The 21,736-nt window shown below is 42.4% G+C and overlaps 1 protein-coding gene across 1 annotated transcript in view; it reads right to left on the bottom strand.

Moving 5' to 3' along the window:
* The window catches only part of ADGRB2 (adhesion G protein-coupled receptor B2), a 158,363-nt gene that overhangs the window by 98,336 nt on the left and 38,291 nt on the right, over window positions 1-21,736 (bottom strand). Inside the window, 1 exon segment of the mRNA XM_063312278.1 lies at window positions 13,627-13,773. Within this exon segment, the coding sequence (XP_063168348.1) occupies window positions 13,627-13,773 (147 nt within the window).

Genomic DNA, 21,736 nt, shown 5'->3' with positions numbered 1-21,736 from the left:
TCAAGAACCGACAGCCATTTCGACATAGTGGTTAAGGCATCAGGCTAGAAACCGGGGGACCCTGAGTTCTAGTCCCGCCTTAGGCACAAGGCCAGCTGGGTGACCTTGGGCCAGTCCCTCCCTCTTAGCCCTAGGAAGCAGGCAAGGGCCAACCACTTCTGAAAAAACCTTGCCGAGAAAACTGCAGGGACTTGTCCAGGCAGTCTCCAAGAATCGGACATGATTGAATGGATGATTAAAATATGTATGTATGTATGTATCTCCAGTTCTTACATTACTCACCTGCCCTGAAAATGGCAGTGTTAAGAAGGGAGGCAGAGAGCATCCTTGGGTGCTAAAGCAAGTTGTGGGGAGTATCTTCACGAGATATAAGTCTTATGTATCTGGCCATGCCCTTCACCAGGTATGTGGTGAATGCTCAGCCATTATTTGAGAGCCTCCAATACATGCCCTCAGAATCCCACATGTTCCCTCCCATTCAAGCAAAGCAGTCTTTCCTATTTGTAATATAATTTCAGCCAGAGATTTTAGGAGAATCAAATGACCTTGGAGGTTAGCTTAAGGTTGTGAGTTTGTCTGTTTTTTTTCTTTTTTGCTCTATTTTTCTGGTTTCATTTCTACACTTTTCCAGAAGTTTCCCAAGTGAGAAAATGAACACTCAAAGTCAAAATGTACTTCTCCATTGTTACCCAACACACACCTCTCAGCATCCAAAGAATATGATGAAGGAGGACATTCCAAAAATTTGAAGAATGGCTTGTGGGTTTGGTCTGGAAAGCGCTGCTGAAATTTCCAGCTGTCAAGAGAGATCAGATTCTTCCAGGGAGATCATCTGGAAAACAGCTAGGCAGTTTTCTACTCAACTTTCACCTGTATTTCATTTGAACTCAAGCCAAATGTTTTCACTCCAGTCTCTTATCTAAAGTATTCCATGTTTTGTCTCTATAGAAATCTGACGATACCTGGCTATATCTTCCAAAATTACTCCAGCTTTGCTAGAGAGCTATTCTGTTCTGTTCTGTTCTGGCTTTGTTCTGTTTTTTAAAATTCTGATCTCTCAGTTTCTCAAGGGACTCAGACCTTTGGCAGATTAACAGCTGAGGCACACCTGAATAACCGCTGGCTTGAGGATGGCCATAACTTCATCTTGGGATGCTAAGTGGAATTTGCACTGAGTCCAGGACAGGGTAATTACTCCATGAAGAGTACGATAAGATTAAAAATACTGCAGAATTGCCATGTACTGTGATGCTTACCAAAAAACAATTTGGTTCTCTTTCCTCCATTTGTGACTCTTTTTAATAGCATGTCCAAAGATGGATCAAATCAATTTTTTAATTTTACAGCCAAAAGGCCCGAAAACAAGTTATAAATATAATCCAGACCTAACATTAGATAAAGCAGTTTAACAGATAAAATATTTGATAAATATTACATGATACACTTAAAAGCCCAATTCACTGATTTGTTACTAAAAACCTTGTTTTTATAACCATAATTAAAAATCTGGCTGTTGCCACTGTGAGCTCAGGATTTTCATCTGCAAGTAAAATTTTTATATACTCAGTATCCCTTCCTGGTTTAGATTTTAAAAGGCCAGATAACTTCCAAAGACGGATTCTGTGACTTGTGTTCCAACTGAGCTAAGCCATGGTTCACTAAGCCACAGCCAGCTGGCTTATGCTACACACTGCAGTTGGCACTATCCTAACTCAAACCAGCCACCTTTTGGCTTACAGCACTGGGTGAACCATTTGTCGTGAAACAGTGAAAGCCAGCTTGCCATTTTCTGATTTCCAGTAGGGTCTAATAAAGGTAAGGTACCATTAAGACCATAGAAGCCTTCTGAGAAGTAATGTTTCTTACTTAGAGTTCTCTTTTATGACATGCCAGTTGCAGGCTTTGGTGAATCACCCCCTCCCCAACTGTTCCTCCAAACAAGGCCCCTCAATTTGTTATTCATTCACACATGAGATGAAATTGGAGACTGGGTTCAAAAGGAATAATTTGCTCATAGCACACTGATGAGAAATTTGGGGAAACGTAGGCTTTGATGAATCCCAATGACATGGATGTCATGAAGACAGCTGTCAAAAATACCTGTCTTTCACAGTGCCCTTATGAATGCCTGCAAATTCAGCTCCATTTGATGCTTTCAGGCAGGAGTCAGGCTTGGCAACCCATTGGTGTTCCAACATTGATTAGCCATCATGAGCTCAGACTACTGATCATTGGTAAACTCTTCCATTTTTAAAAAATCAAAAAGCTTTTCAGGGCTTGCAGAGACTAGTATGACTTTACCAAAGGAGGGAGACAAAGGACTCCATGAGGAGTGGTGTAAAAAGTGCTACCTTCCCAGTACGGCCTTCTCAGGGACCTAATCTAAAACTCTCAAGTCCCTGTGCCAGGAGACCAAACGCTTCCTTCACCAACTGATTAAGGCTTTCCTCCTCCTTAGGAAGGTATTCATTTCACAGGTGTGTTCCATAGCTCCTCACCAGGATATCTGGGAGAGAACCTGCTCTGTTGAACAGCTGTGCTCGGCCTTGGGACCAGGAACATGGTGGGGATTCTGTTAAAATGGTGTCCATCTCTCTGCCAACGGAATTTTTAGCTCATCTTGGAGATGATGGTTGCGGATGATTTCAATAATCACTCTGGGATGGCCCAGGAATTCAGAGCAGCATCAGGGCCTAACCTAGTTGGTGGTGCTGTGCAGTGATCCAAATTCCAGAGGGGGAAAAAATCAGAGGACGTGTGTGGGCACACACACGTTACTTGCCAGAACTTCTATAAACATAGGAGCCATAGGACGCCAGGAAAAGGAACAGCTTCTCTGGGCAGTTGCCACCACCCCCAAAAAAGGAGTGCCTATAAGTATTCTATCTTTTCCTCTTTGAATCTGGGGAAAATGCACAGCCCTATGTGCAGCCCTACTAAGGCATGATTCTGAGCCCAGTTGGACTTCTTGTTCTGATCAGAAATATGTTGTGTGGCTAAGGGACACCTAGTTGCTCTCTTCAAGGATGAATCACCACCTAGTGAAGGTTGAATCACTGGCTGCACCTCTCCTCTTTTGGGGCAATGAACCTCTTAGGGTGGCTTCCTGAAAATGCTATTTGGATTCTAAAAGGACTTGGGGGAATTCCTTGTTGATCTTGTAGGTGATTCTGATGCCCTGGTTGACACCTGGCATCAAGAGCTTTCTAGACAGCCCTGCAATTTATACCCAGGTGTTCTCCTAAACTTGTTTCAAAGATGCCCCCCTCTAAGTGACCTAACCTGAAACCCCAAACTCCTTAGCTCAGGAGACCAAACACTGACTTTAATGGTCCTTCACTAACTGATGAAAGATGGCTGGCAATGCGCAAACGATGGGGACAGAAGAGGGAAGGAAGATGACAAGGAGCAGATAGAGGAAGACTCAACTCAAATCCGATAAGACACAGCATGAAGCCCATTTGAAGGCTTACGCTGTGGAAACAGCAGGCAGTAAAAAAGCCATTTTTCCAGCATGTATTGCATCTGCAAGCTCGTGGCCTGCTGAGTTGTTTTGAGTTGGCTGATACATATCATCTCCGTTCTCCCAGACTTCCATTACAGAACCCTCAGAGACAGACTGTAATACCCTGAATGACTTTCTCTGTGGAAAAAGATCTTGCGTTCACACCAGCTAGGATGCCACTATTGATGCAGAGTGAATTATGACAACGCTTATTTACTTATTTGCTCGATTTATATAACTGCCCATTTCACGATAGTGATTCTGGACAACTTATACTGTTTCCTCTTGAGGCTGTGTGTGTGTGTGTTTTAAAAATACTTCTTCCAGTCCAGCTTGACCCTTAATGACTTTGTGGACATATCTATGTAGTCATCCTGGCAACAACATTTATTCTTTCGATTTGTATCTTGCCTTTTCTCCAGGAGCTCAGGACAGTTTCGACAGGAATCTCCCCTTTCTCACTCCCACAGCAACAACCCTGTGAAGCAGGCCAGGCTAACAGACAGAGACTGACCCAAAGTCATCCTGTGAGCTTCATGACTGAAGGTGGACCTAAACCTGGGTCTTCCTCATCCTAGTCCAATGCTTATGTGCCATCAAGTTGGTATCACCTCTTGGCAGCCACATTGATAGATTTTCTCCATGACAATCTACCTTAACAACTACGCAACCTCAAAATGCTCTTTTCAAAAAAATAGTTGTAATTTCTGATTTTAATTAAGTTTAATTATTGCCTTTAATTTTGATTTTAAATTACAAATTGCTGAGAAACCAATAGGCAGCAGGTGAATACATTTTAATGAATAGGGACAACCTCCCCCCCCCACACACACACTTAATCCAATCATACCGATCCTGCAGACACTCATGTCCCAGAAGATGGCAAAGGGGAACCCCTTCTACCTTATTCCCATGTCAGGATGAGTTAAGGCAATGGGTGGAAGCTCACCCGAGGGAGATCCAACCTGGAAACCAGGAGGAATTTCCTGACAGTGCAAACTATTAAGCAGTGGGACAGCTTGCCTCCTGGTGTGGTGGGTGCTCCATCACTAGAGGTTTTCAAGAAAACATTAGACAACCATTTGTCCAAAATGGTATGAGGATTCCTGCCTAGGGCAGGGGGTTGGACTAGAAGACCTCCAAGCTCCCTTCCAACCCTATGACTCTATGACTCTATGATTCTATGATTCTATGAAAGAATAACCCCAATATTCCCACTGACAACTCTGGCTTCCTTTCCTTGGCCAAGAGATGTTCTCGTTAGATGTGTACACTGCAAAGGACAATTTGAATTGCAAAGGGCCTGACCTCTCATTTTGGGCTGTCATTTTAATGGACCATCAGCTTGGATCTCTTCCAAGCTGTATGTGCCTTCATCTTTTCATTTCTGTTTGTTTAACCAGCTACGCTCTTTGCTGCAGCTCTGTCTGCCTTTAACGCTACAGGGAAGGATCTTAACAAAACATTTTGACGGTGTGTCAGAGAAAGCAGGGGTTGGACTAGAAGACCTCCAAGGTCCCTTCCAGCCCTATGATTCTATGAGGCCAGTTTGAAGGTGCTTTGACCTTGCTGCTTGCAAATCACTGGCCACAGTTGCTCCTTAAACCCCTTTTTGTGATTTGGGTTGCTAAAAAGTGATGAGCATTAAGTATTACACAACACAACACAATTGAAAGCTGTAATCCTAGCAGGAAAAACCAAGTGTACATGCCATCTTCAAGCAGGTGTCCCTCCAAAAATCTTGGGACTGCAGCACTGAATGTGGTCTTTAAGAGCTGTGGTCCCAACTAATCTAGAGGGAGGCTATTCTGAAGATGGTCGCTTGTTGAGATGAGCGGCTATAGAAATTAAATAAATAAACAAACAGAAATGGCTGAGATTTTCAGAACTCAACCTTCCATGCTGAGATCATGAGTCCTCTTCTCCTTAAGGAGATCATGAGATCTGTGATTCCTAGAATGTCTGAGCCTGCAAGCTAGCTAGAAGTCTGAATCTGATAAATTGCCTTGACATTCTCTTCTGAACCTGATTGAATCAAGCTGAGCAATGCGATGCTTGTCTGCTCTGTGTGTGGGATTCAGGGGGGAGTAAGTCCTTGCAGCCCCTTCCCCCAGGCCAACCGGAGATGCTGATGCCAGCCAAATGGCATTTTTGCAGGAGATCTATGACTAAAATGTAAGTGTGTGGTTTACTGTTGGAAATAAGAACCTCTGGACTGGGAATAGCCATGCAGAAGATGAATATTCCATTATGCCCATTTGCCCAACTTCAAACTCTTCCCAAGGATCAGTTGATCTTGAGTTTTCTCTCCTGAGCTGTCAGGGGCTAGATTAGAAAGCAATGAGGGGAGGGCCACACATCTTTCTCATCTAGCTCACTAGCTCTCTACCTGCTTGAAAGCTACAGTCCTAAGAACACTTCCTGGGAATAAGCATGACTGAACCCGTGCCATGCATTCCACGAGAATCATTAATTTGCTAGGAAGGCTGCAGAGAAACTGTCAATTCACTTTGCTCAGGGTCTTGTCACAAAAGTCAGTGGAAGAGTCACCAAAATTAAGACCATCAGGAAAAAAAAAAATAGCCTGCATTTTCTTTTTCTACCAGCAAATTTATTTTAGAATTTTCCTTCAAAAGAGAAAAGAATTTCAGGGAAAAGAATGCTTTCAAAATGTCCTTCAAAGAAGACAAAGCTTCTGGAGACATCCTTCTGGGTGGAATGTGGTGTTCCTTTACTGGTCTAGTTACAAGGGTCCAAGGGATGTGTGCAGATGTCCTGTCTTTCACTGTACAATGTGCCCTTCCCCCACCTCCAACAATAAAGCAAACTCAAAAATTCTACCCCAGAGGAGCTGACAACGTGGCAATTTTTTTCCGGCTCAGGCAGGTTTTCCTGAAGCCCAGAAATGTTCTCTGTATCAAGGAGAATACCTGGAATCATCCCATCTGTCCTCCAGATGGTTGCTTGCAGCCAGCAGATCGCAGCCAGCATTCGCATTCAACGGGTAAGAGCCAGCTGGGAGGCGGGGACTTCATCACTTTCCAAGCCATGCTGTAACCTTAAAGGGACACTAAGACTGGGCACCCCATTTCTAAATCACCAATTTGTATTTTTTTTAAGTATATGTACCCCAGAGGGGCTTTCTACAGGGAGGAGAAGCTGGTTCTCTTGGTGCTTAACGCTATTTTTGGAATTACTTTTTTAAAAGAAATTCTTTTAAGTTTTGGATTTCATTTTCCTTCCAAAGGAAATCCCAAAGATTGAGAGTAAACAATCGTCTTCCTGTTATTATTTTTGTATTAAATTTGAAGATATTAGCATTTTCCTACACGTTGAATCGGCTAATTTGAACCTTCAGCTTCCTGTTTTCCCTTTCCCCTGGGAACTGTCTGCCTATCTCACTCTCACTTCATGTAAACACACTTTGGAACTCTTCCAATCTTCGGCTTTCGCTGGTTAAGCTCCAGGGGGCGCCATAATCTACTGCGTGAGACATGGAGGATTTCAAACAGATCCTTTCTGTCCTTCACCTGGATCTTAAACAGAATTCTTCTGACTTCTATTGAGCTTTTATGCACGATATCCAAGACATTGTGGAAAACATCTAAAATGTGCCATCAGGTTGGGGATGTGGTGGATGAATTGAGGAATTTAAGAGAGATAGAAAGGGTTTTTTTTAAGACTGAGATTGGGATTTTTATCAAGATGTTGGATGAAGATTGGATAATAGAGTTGGAAAAATCTAAGGGAGAGAGTGACCTGCAAGCCGTAAGTAAAATCAATCTCCTGATGGAATGCCACGAAAAGAACCTGGAATCTCTGAGGTGGGCAGATGGGCTGTTTGATTCTTTCAAGAGGAAAGCTCTATGCACATTGCGGGGATATCTAACTGCTCTGGTTTATTTTGAAGTGGGATAAGGGTTGAAGAATGTTCATCTGGTTTGCTTTAAGGATTTGATTGATGCTATTTGCTTTTAAAGATATGGAATTACTGTTTTGAATTGTCTTTTTTTGAGGGGTTTATTAAGATTGGGAGTATTAAAATGGTTGTATTATTAAGTATAATGGCAGACAACTTCTGTGCTTTTTAATTTGATTCTTATAGTAGACAGAAATGTATAGAATAGGGGTAGGGACTGAATAATTAAATAGGTGCTATTTTTTGGAGGGGAGAAAGATGTTTAGGAGGTTTATATGAACTTTTTTTCCCTTTATTTTAATATAAGGGGGAGGAGTAACCATCCTTAGTGATTTTTATTATGTGTTAAAGGGGAATGATTTATAGAAATAATGTGATGTTTTGGTTTACTATAGAGTAAGAGATTGATTATGGACATTTTTGTATATCCTTGCTGTTAAAAAGTCGGAAGCCACATCTTTTTGTAAAACTGAAAAAATTTTCTCTTGTTTCTGCACCTTTTTAGTTTTTTTTTCTTTGTAGTTCTTTGTTTTTCTGCAGTTCTTATTCTTCCTTTGAAACTTAATAAAATTTACTATATAAAAAAAATTCTACCCCAAGGAACCTAAAAAAAATCTCAACACACCAAGAATAATCCCCCCCAACCAACCAACCAAAAAAAAAAAAAAGCTCAAGCAGATGAAGAAGTATGATGAAGTCAGGAAAGTACTGTGGGAACTCAGCACACTTAACCTGGCTGCTCAATTAAACCATTTGCAGGCTTTGCCCAATGCATTTAATCATGCACTATTCAAACAGGCTGGCTTATACAACATACTAAGCCGCTAAAACAACAACAACTAAACAATAGTTCTCACAAAGGTGAAAGCCAATCAATTTTTGCATATTGTGTAGATGAAGCTGCTATGTTTGTTTGTGCAAAACCCATCACCTTGCTACCTCCTGGTTCAGTATTTTTTACTTGAGGCCCTAATCAGTTGAAATGTAAGCCAAAACGTTATTCCAGTATTTGAGGCTTCCCCTCACACTCTTGTTTACCCAACCATTGATTTCAATTGACAAAAAACAAGAGAGTGGGGAATATATAGCAGTGAGTGATGCAGTGGGAAGAAAGTGGCTTTGAGAACTCCTGTTCCTAGATATCGGGCAGATTCTCCACTGGGAAGGGTTACATGAAGAATTCGTAATGAAATCTTGGTTAGACAATAGCTACAGAAAATTCCAAGCATGCTTAGGTAATAGCTACAGGAAAAGAATTGAATTAAAGCTCATCGTGCAAGATAAAAGAGGTTATACGGAGAATGAAGTCTCGTACAACTCTATTACTGAAGGTCAACAGTGCGCTTAAAGTTCTCACTTATCAATTAATGAGCAATAAATATTGTACAAGGTATATGGGGTACATATTTAATCTTATCTAATTGGAAGGATATGTCCTTGATCTTCTGTCTCTGTGTGTCTGAGCTTCAAGACTGGAAGTCCAATCTGTAGGAAAGCGGATTATTTCAATAATGAAGACTATTTTACGAACTGTATATACAAAATTCGATTTTCAATGGGGCAACTTCTTTACTATCTAACAGAGAAGATGAAAACATTTATACATTTTTTTTTTTAAAACGGTGGGGGCAAAGTGATGAAACGGTGATGTCCCTCAACTGGGCTGTGGGAGGGAAGTTATGTATTAAATGTATTATGTATTAAACATAAAATAAGGCTGGCATGTTATTTAAATATTTAAAGGACATCTCCTGGCTTTCAGGGGGCTTTGAAGGGGTTCAGAGGATATAGGTAGCCTATAGGGCCCAACCTGCCCACCTTGGATCTAAAGCTCCCCAAGTATTGTTGTGTCCTGGCTGAAAAGTCCTCCTTAAAGATGGAAGATGACCAAGATAAAGAAATGAGTGAAGTGGCCCCAGCAAAGTGATGAACAGGTGTCAGAATCCATCACTCCTGGTTTTGCAATCCACACTTTATGCCAGAATCTTATCCACTGTACAGAGCCACAGAGATGGCCTTGAGGGAAATATTCAGGAGCTGTTACCAAAACAAAAAAGAGCAGAGCCCCCGGGAGAGGAGGTAGTGCTAGCAGGAGACTCAGGCTGGCTCCTACCTGACTCCCTGGGTTATAAGAGGGAGGAGAGGAAAAACACAGGCGGACTTGCACGATTCTCTTCATATAGCCTATCTCCATAAAGCTTAGTTCTAATCTTCTGAAAACTGTTTCCTGAGCTGGACAGCCTTGAAGAGCTGACATCCACCTAGCCAACGGGAATCTTATTGTCTCTCTACAGAAGACCAGGGAGCAAGGAAGCCAAGGAGTGCTTGCCACATAGAGATGCTTCTGGCAAGGCCAGTCTAATCTGAGAGCAGACTGATGCTGGAAATTAGGACAGGTCAGGGGTAGCTGTTCTCTAGCAGAGGTTGAGAATTTTCCCAGATACTCTGAGTATTGAAACAACTGTCCATGATCACCTAACTTGGTATGCCTTGTACTCTACTCTTCCCTCCCTCCCTCCCTCCCTCCTTCCTTCCTTCCTTCCTTCCTTCCTTCCTTCCTTCCTTCCTTCCTTCCTTCCTTCCTTCCTTCCTTCCTTCCTGTTTTCAACCATATCTCTTGGAATAAAGCTTTCCTGGAAACTTCAACCCTTATTTGAACCTGATATGGAACACTGACTTGGCCTATGAACTTTGACTACTAGTAGGAACTCTATTCCCTTTAAACTTAGACTGAGTTTACAAGTATGGGTTTCCCTGCTGGATTTCCAGCCCTAAGAGCACTAGTTAACCGACTCAGCCTTGGGGAGCTGGGAATCATCTGTCAGCTGAACATACTATTCAATGCCAGATAAGACATTTGACACTTAATGACAAAGCTATCCTATTATTAGGATCTTCAGTTTTATAGATTCCTTCCAGTATATATTCATACATGTACTGGGGTGGGGGGTGTACATGTACTTCCTGAATGGGGGCCATGGGGCATATAGTTAATCACAAGCCACCCATTTCCCAGAAAAGAAACTGGGAAGATTGCTCCCTATGACATTTTCTAGCTTCCCAGGATGCTTCCAATCTACTACTGCATTTTTTCAGGATAGGTGGAGAATTTTTTGAACAAAGCATCACTTATTTGGACTTAAAGGAGCTGTGAATGCTCTGGCTAATTACTGCTCTGAGGAAGCACCTGAAATCAACTATAGCCAAACTAAGATTCTGATCTTTGCAGAGAGACCTAAGCTACTGAAGGATAAATGGCCAGAGTATTGAACAAGTGAAATCTTTTAAATATTTGGACATGGTTTTCCACAGCTCCACCAAACACAGTGCACACCAGAATTAGGTCATACAAAATGTTCAAAAAACAGAAGCCACAATGCAACCTTTTCACTTCACCAGAGGAGCACAGCATATCCCAGCAGGACTGAAGCTACATTCAGCTAAGACTCACGCACAATGACTTTTTGGTGCCCAGCCAGGACTTTACACATCCTTTACTGCTCTTGAAAGAGTCCAGTCTAAATCCCTAAGGGCTATCTTCCAGGTAGCTCCTTGCCTTCCAAATGTAGTACTAAGGAGAGAGTCAGGGCTGTCTAAAGCCAAAACAGGTGCATGGACCTGTATCATAACACGTTGGTTGAAGTTACTGTTCTTTCCCACAGGTTTGAATTCTGTCCTTATTGAGGGCAGTTACAAATCAATCTGGCTCAGGACAACCTCACAGAAACTTCAACATCTCGGCTTTTCCAGGGAGGTGTTCCTAATGATGGGTTCTGAGTGTGCACTCAGAACATTTAAACAACATATCAAGGCCTGGAAGCCCAACAGGACCAGTGTGCTCTACCTAAGAAAGTTTTTCTGAGCAGTCAAGCCCCTTTTTACAAACCAGCGAGAGACGTACACCATATAGCTGTTTCCAAATTCCAAAGAGCACTAACTTTAGCACTCTCCAACCCTCTCCCCACAGCAGTTTTGAAGGGCTGATAGAAAAAAAGGCCCCTATGAGCTAAGACTGTGCCCCTGTGGACAAGGGCTCTTGAAACTAGAGCCATGTCCTGCTATATTGTACAGGTAGTCCTCAACTTACAACCACAATTGGGACCAGAATTTCCATCTTAAGTTGTTGCAGTCATAAATCAAGTCACCATGTGACCAGACCCAATTTTACAACCACTTTTATGGTGGTCATTAAGCAAATCATGGGTCATTAAGTGAATCCAGCTTCTCCACTGGGCGTTTTTTGCCTGAAAACGGCAAAAAGGTCATGAAATGTGATCACGTGACCACTGGATGCTGCGACGGGTTGTAAATGTGAGCTGATTGCCAAGCACCCAAAATGAAATCATGTCACCGCAGGGGGGTATGATGTTTTGTGACATTCAGAAGTGCTTTACAGGCCATAAAGCACCCATTCTGAGGCTGTCCTAACTTCAGACTGTTGTTAAATGAATGGTTGTAAGTTGAGGACTACCTGTGCCCTCTATAAGGACTAAAGGATCCACCATATAACTCCTTACCTGGTAAAACACCCAGGATTTTTTTTTTTTAATGTACAGTTGTTGTTATCAGATCAGTATGATTCAGTCTCCTTGAACATAGCTAAATTTTGTTATACTGCCTGTACTTTTAGGCAGATTTTGATTATCCACTGATGGACCCACCACCAATTGTAATACTTTATCTTGTCTTGTTTTTATTTTATTTTTATTTTTAATGTATTTTTGTTTGCAATTCTGGTCAGCGACCATCATAAAAATATTCATTCATTCATTCATTCAAGCACCATTTACACCGTCTGTGGGGCCGATGCGGCTCAGAGAATTCTTGGAAACAAAGATAGTGCTGGAGTTTGGCGCTTGGTTTTGGAGCAATCCAGTTTTCTAATTTATCTTTCATTAAAAGAACCTTTGAAAAAAGCTCAGCATCACAGGGAGACCAGAAGGCAGAAATTGGTTGGCACTTGTTGCAGAGTTCAGGTGGACAAAGCAAGAAATTAGAGGACCAGCATCTTATTCAAATGGAGAGCAAAGCAAAGTTGCTTCAAGTGAAAAATGCAACCAATATCAACCGTTCTGGGACGTGGGGAGATGGGTCTGAGTGGGATGGGGACACACTCTTGCCTGTCACCCAGCAGGCCCTGGTCTTGCAAGACAAAGGGTGGAAAACCCCTTAATGAAACTGTACACATTAGAAACATGCTGCAAACATACCATTAACAGTCCTCGGGGTTATTATTTCATTAATTTTCCACATTATGCGCAAGTCATGGCCTGTAATAGGACCTATTAACTTCCTTCTATTTGTGAACAAGATCTGAACCAGACTTCGGAGTGGAGGAAGAGGGAGACAAAGAAGAGGCTGAATGGAGGAGTGAATTACGATAGGCACATTCTGGGGCTAAACCAGGGCTTCTCCACCAGGGTTCCATGACACCCTAGGGTTCCATGAGAGGTCCCTAGGGCTTCCCTGGGAGATCAAGACTTATTTTAAAAGTTATTTCAACTTCACATTAAAGAGGTAAGTTTCATTCTTTATTTTTAGTTTAGGAACACGATTATTGACTATATACAGGCCTACACAGGAAACGAATGTAATAATTTTGTAACTTCTGGCCTATATTCAAGCCTGAATATGCAGGGGATCCCTGAAGCCTGAAAAATATTTCAAGAGTTCCTCCAGGGTCAAAAGGTTGAGAAAGGCTGGGCTAGCCCAAAGCAAGCACAAACCAACATCAAAATGGGAACCAAGCCATGTGTTTTCTGGACAATCTCCATGTCATGAGTACGGATGGTGAGCAGGAGGGGGCCACTATCCAGGGGGGAAAACACATGCGTAGTTTAGAGACTTTGAGCTGTCATTCAAAGAAACCCAGAATAGACCCGTCTTGAGTTTTGGGGTTTATCTGTCTGGGTTTTCCCACGCTTCTTCAGTTTGGTAGGATTTTCTGTCTACTATAGCAATAATAAAGCACTAGAGACTTTCTCCTCGTCTCAGTGTGGTCTTTGCTTAGTCAGGACACTCCTACTTCAAGGGGATTTAATATGAGCCTGTGAACATGACTTATTTGGATCGCTGTGCCATTTCCAATAATCATGGTCAACAGGCAACTCTGCGGGAAGGGGTCCAAGACAATGAAGGAGAGAAGCAGCAAGAAAGGCGAGGGGAAAGAGGAAACTCCACTCTCTGTTTTCTCTCCACCTACCTGGGCAGGTGGCGGTGTTGTTGCATGTCCTGGTCTCCCGCAGCAAGCCACTACACAAAGTCCCGTAAGGTGATGAGACACAGGAGCGGGTTCGCACCTGGGTGCCCTGCCCGCAGGTAAGGGAACAGACACTCCATTGCGACCACTCTTCTGCTGCTGGATCACCTGGGGGGAAAGAGAGACATGGATGCCCAAGCACACAGGTAGGAAGAAAAATGGAGTCTGTCAACCGACACGCAAAGTTAAACCCCATCTCCATATCCTTTTAAAAAAGATACAACCAAAAGTCAAGGAAGGAAACAAACAGCCCAGACCACATTCTCCCTAGCAGCCAACACCCAGATACAGGGAGCATGAAATAGCACCAGATGAACAATACCCTAATCAAGGAAGCCATACCCCCACCAAGGCTGGCAGGGCATGATGCTGTATATTCCCCTCTGCACTGATGTTTCCTGGCCAGGTAACAAAACATCTGCAGGAAAACAGCCAAGCTCAGAGAGCATCAAGACCGCAACAGTTGAACCCTGAGGTACATGTACTCTCTACCTGTGTTTCTCAGCCTCAGCAACTTTAAGCTGTGTGGACGTCAACTCCCAGAATTACCCAGCCAGCCCTGAAGCAGGCTGGCTGGGGAATTCTGGGAGTTGACGTCCACACAGCTTATAGTTGCTGAGGCTGAGAAACTCTGCTCTCTACTCCTGGAGACAGCCATCTCCTAAAAGGCTTAGCAAAATTTTATAAAAGTTCCTGCCCTGCAGATAGGTAGATCAATCAAGCAGCCATTTCCATCAACACAGTGATTTAGGGGCTTTCTTTTAATCTGAATTAAAATGTCTCATTTTATAGTACAGTATTTCAAGATGTGTTTTCCTTCCAAGGACTGGGCTCAGTGAGGGCCAGATTCAAGTCCCAAATTAACCATGGAGCTCATTAAGATGACATGGGCCGGTCTCTCTCTTTCAACCCAGCTACCTCACTAGACTGTTGGGGTGTGTGTGTAGAAATAAGGGGTGATCCCGATGTATGCTGCCTTTAAGCTCCCAAAGGAAAGGCATCATAAAAATGCAATAAATAAAGAAAAGCAAATATATTCTAAATCAATTTCCCTCTCTCTAATAACATACATTTTAAATGTACCTTGATCTATCGTTGGAGCTACGATTTTGTCAGACTGAGTGTGTAAATAGCAAAAGACTTTGGGCAATTAAAGACTGATCCATAGTCAGACAGTTCCATTTATACTAGAATTTGCAGAAGCTGATATGAATCAGGAATTCTTCAGATAAACTCTTATACTTGGGTTTTGGAATGTTTGTTGAGAAGACTGAGCAAGTTTGGACTATAAATGTTAGCCTTTAATAATCTTCATATATTAAAAATTAGAGCCAGGCTCTTGCAGCTTAAAGCAAACAAACCTGCATGTGTGAACATGACAACAATTGATTCATCATCATGGACACAATCCTGTACCTGTGAACTGCAGCACTTTGCTTCAGAAATTCCACATGAGGTGGAAAGCTTTGTGGTAGTTCCAAATGGTGATAGATAGATAGATAGATAGATAGATAGATAGGTAGGTAGGTAGGTAGGTAGATAGATAGATGATAGATAAATAGATGATAGATTGAGAGATAGGGAGATAAACAGATGATACAAGATAGATAGATGATAGACAGATGATAGATAGATAGACAGATAGACAGACAGATAATAGATGAGAGATTGAGAGAGAGAGAGAGAGATAAAAAGATGATACATGATACATGATAGACAGACAGATGATAGATGATAGAAAGATGAAAGATAGATGATAGATGATAGATAAATAGATGAGAGAGAGGGAGGGAGGGAGGGGGGGAAGGGCAGGCAGACAGACAGACAGACAGAGAGACATAAAAATCTCCCTAGAATAAAATCTAGGGAGTTCTAAGTTGGTTTCATTTGATATGGTAGTTGTCTATGTGCAGTTTCCCTTTGGTTTTACCATTTTTCTAACAAGGGTAGCTATAAAATGGAATTTTAATGCAATTGAATTGGTAAAAACTAGAATTCCTCCACTACGTTCTACTTTCTGCTGAACTGATAGCCAGCCACAAGCAATGAGAAGCAGAAACAGCCCTGTAGAGGTAACTAGGAAAGGCCTGGTTTAACGCAATAGGCTAAATCACACATTGGCTTGCTTGCAGGGTCATCCATGGGGGGGGGGTGTCAAAAAAGTCAAGACGGTGACTGTGACATTATTGAAACTCTGTCTCTTGTTTGTGTGTTATGAGTAATGTGGGGATCAAATAATGTGGCTGCAGCCACCATCTTGACTTGTGCACCCTGCCTCTTTCCTGGCTCCTGCTTGCTTGGTTTTGAAACAGTGTGTTGTATGAACTCAGCCAACATGGGTTTTAGTCATGGTTTATGGCTCAGCAGCTCTGTTAAGGTCCTTTATTACGCTTTCTTTTGGCAGAGGTACCACTAGATATCATCTAAACACAGTGACTGAATTCACACAACTCACTAAATTCTGCACACGGGTAAACAAAGGCGAACTGTTGTGTTCACATAATGTGCGATGCCCAAATCGATAAACCATACTACGGCTTCACGTGATGATCTGGATCACCCAAAGTACAGAATCAGTGGCTGAATTCCCATAGCATGATGAACACAATTGTACCTTATTTTAACTAATCTAGCATGCTGTGGGAACCCAACCCTTGGGGTATGCTTGTGTAGCTTTTTCAAGCACAGTGGCTTTGAAGAGCTGCCTTCAGAGAGTGTACAAGTGCTGGTGGTCAGCCCAGCAGATCCTACTCTCTCAAAATGTGAAAGAAAACAAAACTGTGTCTTCTGCAGATATTTTTCATCCTGCCTAATGCAGAACAACACTTTTAGCCTTCTGCCTGTGTCTGGGAGTAATAACCATGAACACAAGGTATTAACCCAATGAGGTATATTTATGAAATTACTGTTTTCCCTCAGAATAGCATCTATGCTAGCTGCTGCCACCACCATTTCTTCTCAAGAAAGCCATGAGGAACTTCTCTCAGTTGACTTCATCATGAGGGTCTGAATTCGGTGGCAACAGTTTACATCCCAATCACCATTGAGAGGTGCATTTTGATCCAGTGCATCTGTGTCACTGCCTCAGCTGGCTACTTCACCACAGTGAAGAGGCCTTCTGCATGTGTGCAGAGCAAGCACACCCATCCCATTTATCATCTGGGTCAGAGAAGTGTGGCCTTCTCACCCTGAACTCTGGAAGGGCTTCCAAGTGTTTTGACTGAAACTTCACAGAAGAAAAGTCCCTCCTGGAAGCTTCACCCACATCTGCAACTTATCTTGTCCAATATTATTTGAACTTGTTGCACTGGTTATCATTCTGAGGATAGGTACTTCAGACACAGTTATTGCCTGTTGGTTTAAATTGGATTTTTCTCTTTAAATTTACATTTTGCAAGTGGCAAAAAGGCATTCAGGTCATTAATTTATTAGAAAGGTCACACATTCGGTGTGATGTTCAATGCATTTTGGCATTAACTAGAGAGAATTTTAAGAATACAAACAATCATGGGACAAAGATACTCAGGGAGTTTAAACTACTCTACCCTGCAGTCATAAAAACAATTAGCACTCTCCTAATATGTCCAATGGTTATGTTGTCTGAGAATTGAGGGTCTTGTAGTCCAACAAAGGACACAGGATTGAGAAAACCTAACTGCTGTTACAAAGAAAAGTTTCAGCACCACTCGGCTGGACAGCTCTTTGAATGAAGGGTATATCTGTTAGCCAAGATGGCTTGTCTTTTTTCTGGGGCTGAATTCTGAGTGAATTTGAAGACTACCCCTGCAGGGAAAAATTCTCAGGAATTTTGAACAAAGTTTCCCCCTTCTTCCAACAAACAAGTTTAAACTGAATTGGAACCACTTCCCAGCTTTCTGTACATACTGTACCTAACTAGACCCAGGATAGTAAAGGTAAAGGTAAAGGTAAAGGTTTCCCTTGACATTAAGTCCAGTCGTGTCCGACTCTAGGGGGCGGTGCTCATCTCTGTTTCAAAGCCGAAGAGCCGGCGTCTGTCCGTAGACACTTCCGTGGTCATGTGGCCGGCATGACTACACGGAACGCCGTTACCTGCCCGCCGAAGTGGTGCCTATTAATCAACTCACATTTGCATGTTTTCAAACTGCTAGGTTGGCAGGATCTGGGACTAGCAACGTCACGCAGATTTGAACTGCCAACCTTCCGATCAGCAAGCTCAGCAGCTCAGCAGTTTAACCTGCAGCGCCACCGTGTCCCTTAGATACAGGGACTGTATCTGTACAGGGACTTAGACCCAGGATACAGTGTGGTAATTCCTGATGGGCTGAACATCCAAATAGGTTTGGACACCTTCTATGAGAGCTTTATGGAAGGGAGATTCCTCTATGGACTTTTCTGTTTGTGACTCATTCCTATACCTTCCCTGGATCTTCTGAATTGTTTTTATGACGTTAAAAAGAGCACTGGCACATTCCAAAAACAACCGGTAATAATTTCCACTGCCTAAGAGGGCCCCCACATTCTCAGACATGGATATATCCTTCACAGTAGTCATTTGATGGTGTGATCTGCCATTTATACTCCACGTTTCCAGCCTTCGCAGCCCCCCAGTATCAAACTGGGATCTCAGTCAGTCAGCCAGCCAGCCTTTCTTTCTGTCTACCTTGGGCAGACAAGTCATTTACAACAATCTGCTTCTTTATGAGACTTGATGATCTATCTGAAGTTATTGGACAGGCCTGTAGTAAAGGACGTCCATTTAAATTATGGAGGAACAGATGGAGGAAGGAGGAGGGGGTGTGGGTGGCTAATATTTTTCCAAAGAACATGAGAGAAGGAGAAAGAGAGAGAGAGAATGAATTAACAATAGCTGAAAGGAAATCTATGTGAGGAGCCATTCCTGCAGAAAGCTGACCTTCAGATATGAGGGCAAAATTACTATTAAGGTGGGGAGCCCTTCTGTTCTCAGAGTATGGCCGGTAAAGGCAAGATTCAGAACTCCATAGAGAGTAAGAGGCCCAACCATAGGATGGAAAAATAGTGTGTAGTTCCAAGGAGATCAAGAAAGCTGAACTCAGTGGTGGAGAGGGGGGGGGTTAGGGTTTGTGTTATAAAATAAAACACCCCCCCCCCAAAAAAACCCCATAGTTTCAGTAAGATCTTGAGATGCGCAACTTTCCTTTATTTCCTCACATGCCTTCTCTCTAAAATCAGACTTTTTAGTCCTCAAGGGTGCAAAATAAAGCATTCATCATCATATGCCATTTCCTGCTAAATGGAAAATTAAGTCCTGATTCTACTGCACGGCTGAGGCAGTCCAGGGGAAAACTCTTTTTCTTTATTTAGTTATCATTCTGGTCCTGAACCAGGTTTAATTACCCATGATTGTTTTCAACCCTTTCCTAAAACGCAGCCCCAAAAAATGAATTTCATGCTAGAAATCGTTGCTATTATGGATAAGGGGAAAATTGTTGTTATTACTGATAAGGAGAAAGAAAGATCCTCCCCTTGCTATCCCTGATAGAAAAACCACAGAGACGATCCCTCATCCGAAGCCACTGTGTGCGAAGCCGGTATCTGACCTTTGAGTCAATGTAGGCATCCTGCTAGCTCAGATAGCAAGGTTTAAAACCCTGCCAGTATCTGTATTTGCACAACTGGCCTAGCACACCTTGCTAAGCTCCTGGACTTTTGTTCCATTTGTCTTCCCGTGCAAGGCACATAATGGCTTGGAGACAATAAATCAAAGACAAGGAGAAGGATAGCAGAGAGGCAAAATGACTGGCATTCGCATTACCCAGACGAATTTGCTAAATAAATACATAGAAGCTAAACAATTAATACATTTGTTTTCTTTATAGGTCTCCAAGGAAGGTGCTAAGAGAACACATAAATGGAGCAAATTAAACTCAGTTGCACCAGGGAGAGGTGGGGTGGAGAAAGAGGAAGGAAGGGGATCGTGCCTCTCCTCAATCTGCTGTCACCATGAAAATGATGGTACTCAGGGGACAGGTGGGAATTGAAGATGAGATGCAGCTTCTCAGCCATTGGAAGCTGCATCTTAATTAAATTGCATGTGATTATTAAGGCTCAAGGAGGCGCTGAGAAGCAACAGCACCTTCGCGTGCCAACCGAAGTACTAAGCTAAAGAGCTGGCATTCTCCTTCTCCCCAAAGTGGTCACCTTTGAACAACGCAAAACTGTTGGGAAAATCACAGAAGAGTGCCAAGTCGACCTCTCCCTCTCTCTTTTTTCTGGGGCTATGCAAATGTATGCATTTTTTAACTGAAAACTCACACTAAATTCAACATCAGAAATTGTGACCCGATGCAAATGAAAAGGTGGGATTGGGATTCAAGCATCTCTATTTGAATCCGATATCCCAGTACAGATGGACATCCTCCACCCCCATTTAGGACCTGAGAATATGGAGCCCAACATCTGAAATATTAGACCTTCCTTTTAGCCCTCAAATGCAGGCATGTTGCCTGAACCCTGCTCTAGCACTTCTCAGAGCAATGAGGATTCATAGGGCTGTCCCAAGGACACAAAGATTGGTCCTGACAGTCATGGTGAAATTGACATAGGCAGAAGAAGTCAGAAAAAAGGTTGCTAGTCTCATCAAAGCAAGTGAGATTGCTAGACTCCATAATTGCCTGATTCAGAAACTAATTTTGTTAGTGATGCAAATGCTCTAATCTGCATTTCACAACCCTCATGCTTCTAAAAGGAAAGGTTTTTAGCATTCATTAGGAGTGAAAAAGCAAATAAAATAAAATAAAATAAAGGCATGCTTCCCCCACTGGGTGCCTTCCACATGTGTCTGGACAAGTCCCAGAATTCCATCCTGGTCAATCTCAAAACATCTGCAAGGGAATGAGGAGCTATGAGAACAGCTGGAAGAAAAAAGTGTAATAATCCTTTACAAAATATATAGCCTTACCAGCTGTGAAAGTCCCTAACTCTTGGCTGGCCATACTCCAGATTTTGCACACCTTTATGTTAAAGAGAAGGAACCCAAGTGGTCTTCAGAACACATCTGGTGGCAGAGAATTGAAGGGGAAGGAGAAATTCTCCAAGGATGTCTAACGGCAGGACTTCCCATTTAGTGGCAAAAGTTGCACAGCTACTGAGAATCATCCAGAGTCCCTCTTTTGGGGGAGATGGGCAGTAACTAAATTTGAATAATAAATAAATAAATGAATAAATATCTTCTTGAGACCTTTCCTGGGAAAGGGATGGTGATGTGGGAATCCAAGGAGGCTGCACACTGCCAGAGCATTGACAGTCATGCACATCATTTTTTATTACCAGTTAAGTACAAGAAAATTATGTTCCAGACATGAGAATGTCTCTGAAACCCTTCAATTGTGCATGACATTTCTAAACCAAATCGTTTTACATAGAGAGGAGAGGAGAGGAGAGGAGAGGAGAGGAGAGGAGAACCTGATAGAGAACAATGGAGAATTTCTCTGCCCAGCATCAGCTGTCAAACCAGAACCATCTGTTACAGCCAGGATTAAAATTCCATTAGGGTTCTGGCAGGGATTCAAGTTGTTTTCCAGAAATGCTTATGATTTCTGACTTAGTTCCAACCTGAGCTGATGGAAGTTTGCTCACTGAAGCCTTGGAAATTTCCTTCAAGCCAAATCAAAACTTAATTCTGATGACTGACCAGAAGGAAGTTTCCTTCAAAATGCATCCTTTTATTGTGGCTTCAATGGAACAATGAGCTACAGCTAGAAACTCTGTAGTTACTTTAGGATTCAGCCACCAGATTAATGGGAAATGGTCACCATCAGGGCAATTTCCAATACAGAAATAGGTTATTAAATGAGCATAAATGCATGGAATGATAATATAATCAACCATACTGGCTCCTTTGGAGCTCCAAAGAAGTTAATTCCCTGTTTAAGTCTCCCTTAGCAGAGCTATTTAATATAATCTGATCCAGACTATCTATGAGCTGAGCCAATTAGAAGACTGACATATTACAGTGTTCATCTTTAGGACACCGTGTTCTTTAAAATTCTTAGTATGTTTGCCTCAAAAGGATTTTCCAAATGTGCACTGG

Source organism: Candoia aspera, chromosome 10 (assembly GCF_035149785.1).
Source record: "Candoia aspera isolate rCanAsp1 chromosome 10, rCanAsp1.hap2, whole genome shotgun sequence".
Classification (NCBI taxonomy): domain Eukaryota; kingdom Metazoa; phylum Chordata; class Lepidosauria; order Squamata; family Boidae; genus Candoia; species Candoia aspera.
This window is presented reverse-complemented; position numbering and strand designations above follow the sequence as displayed.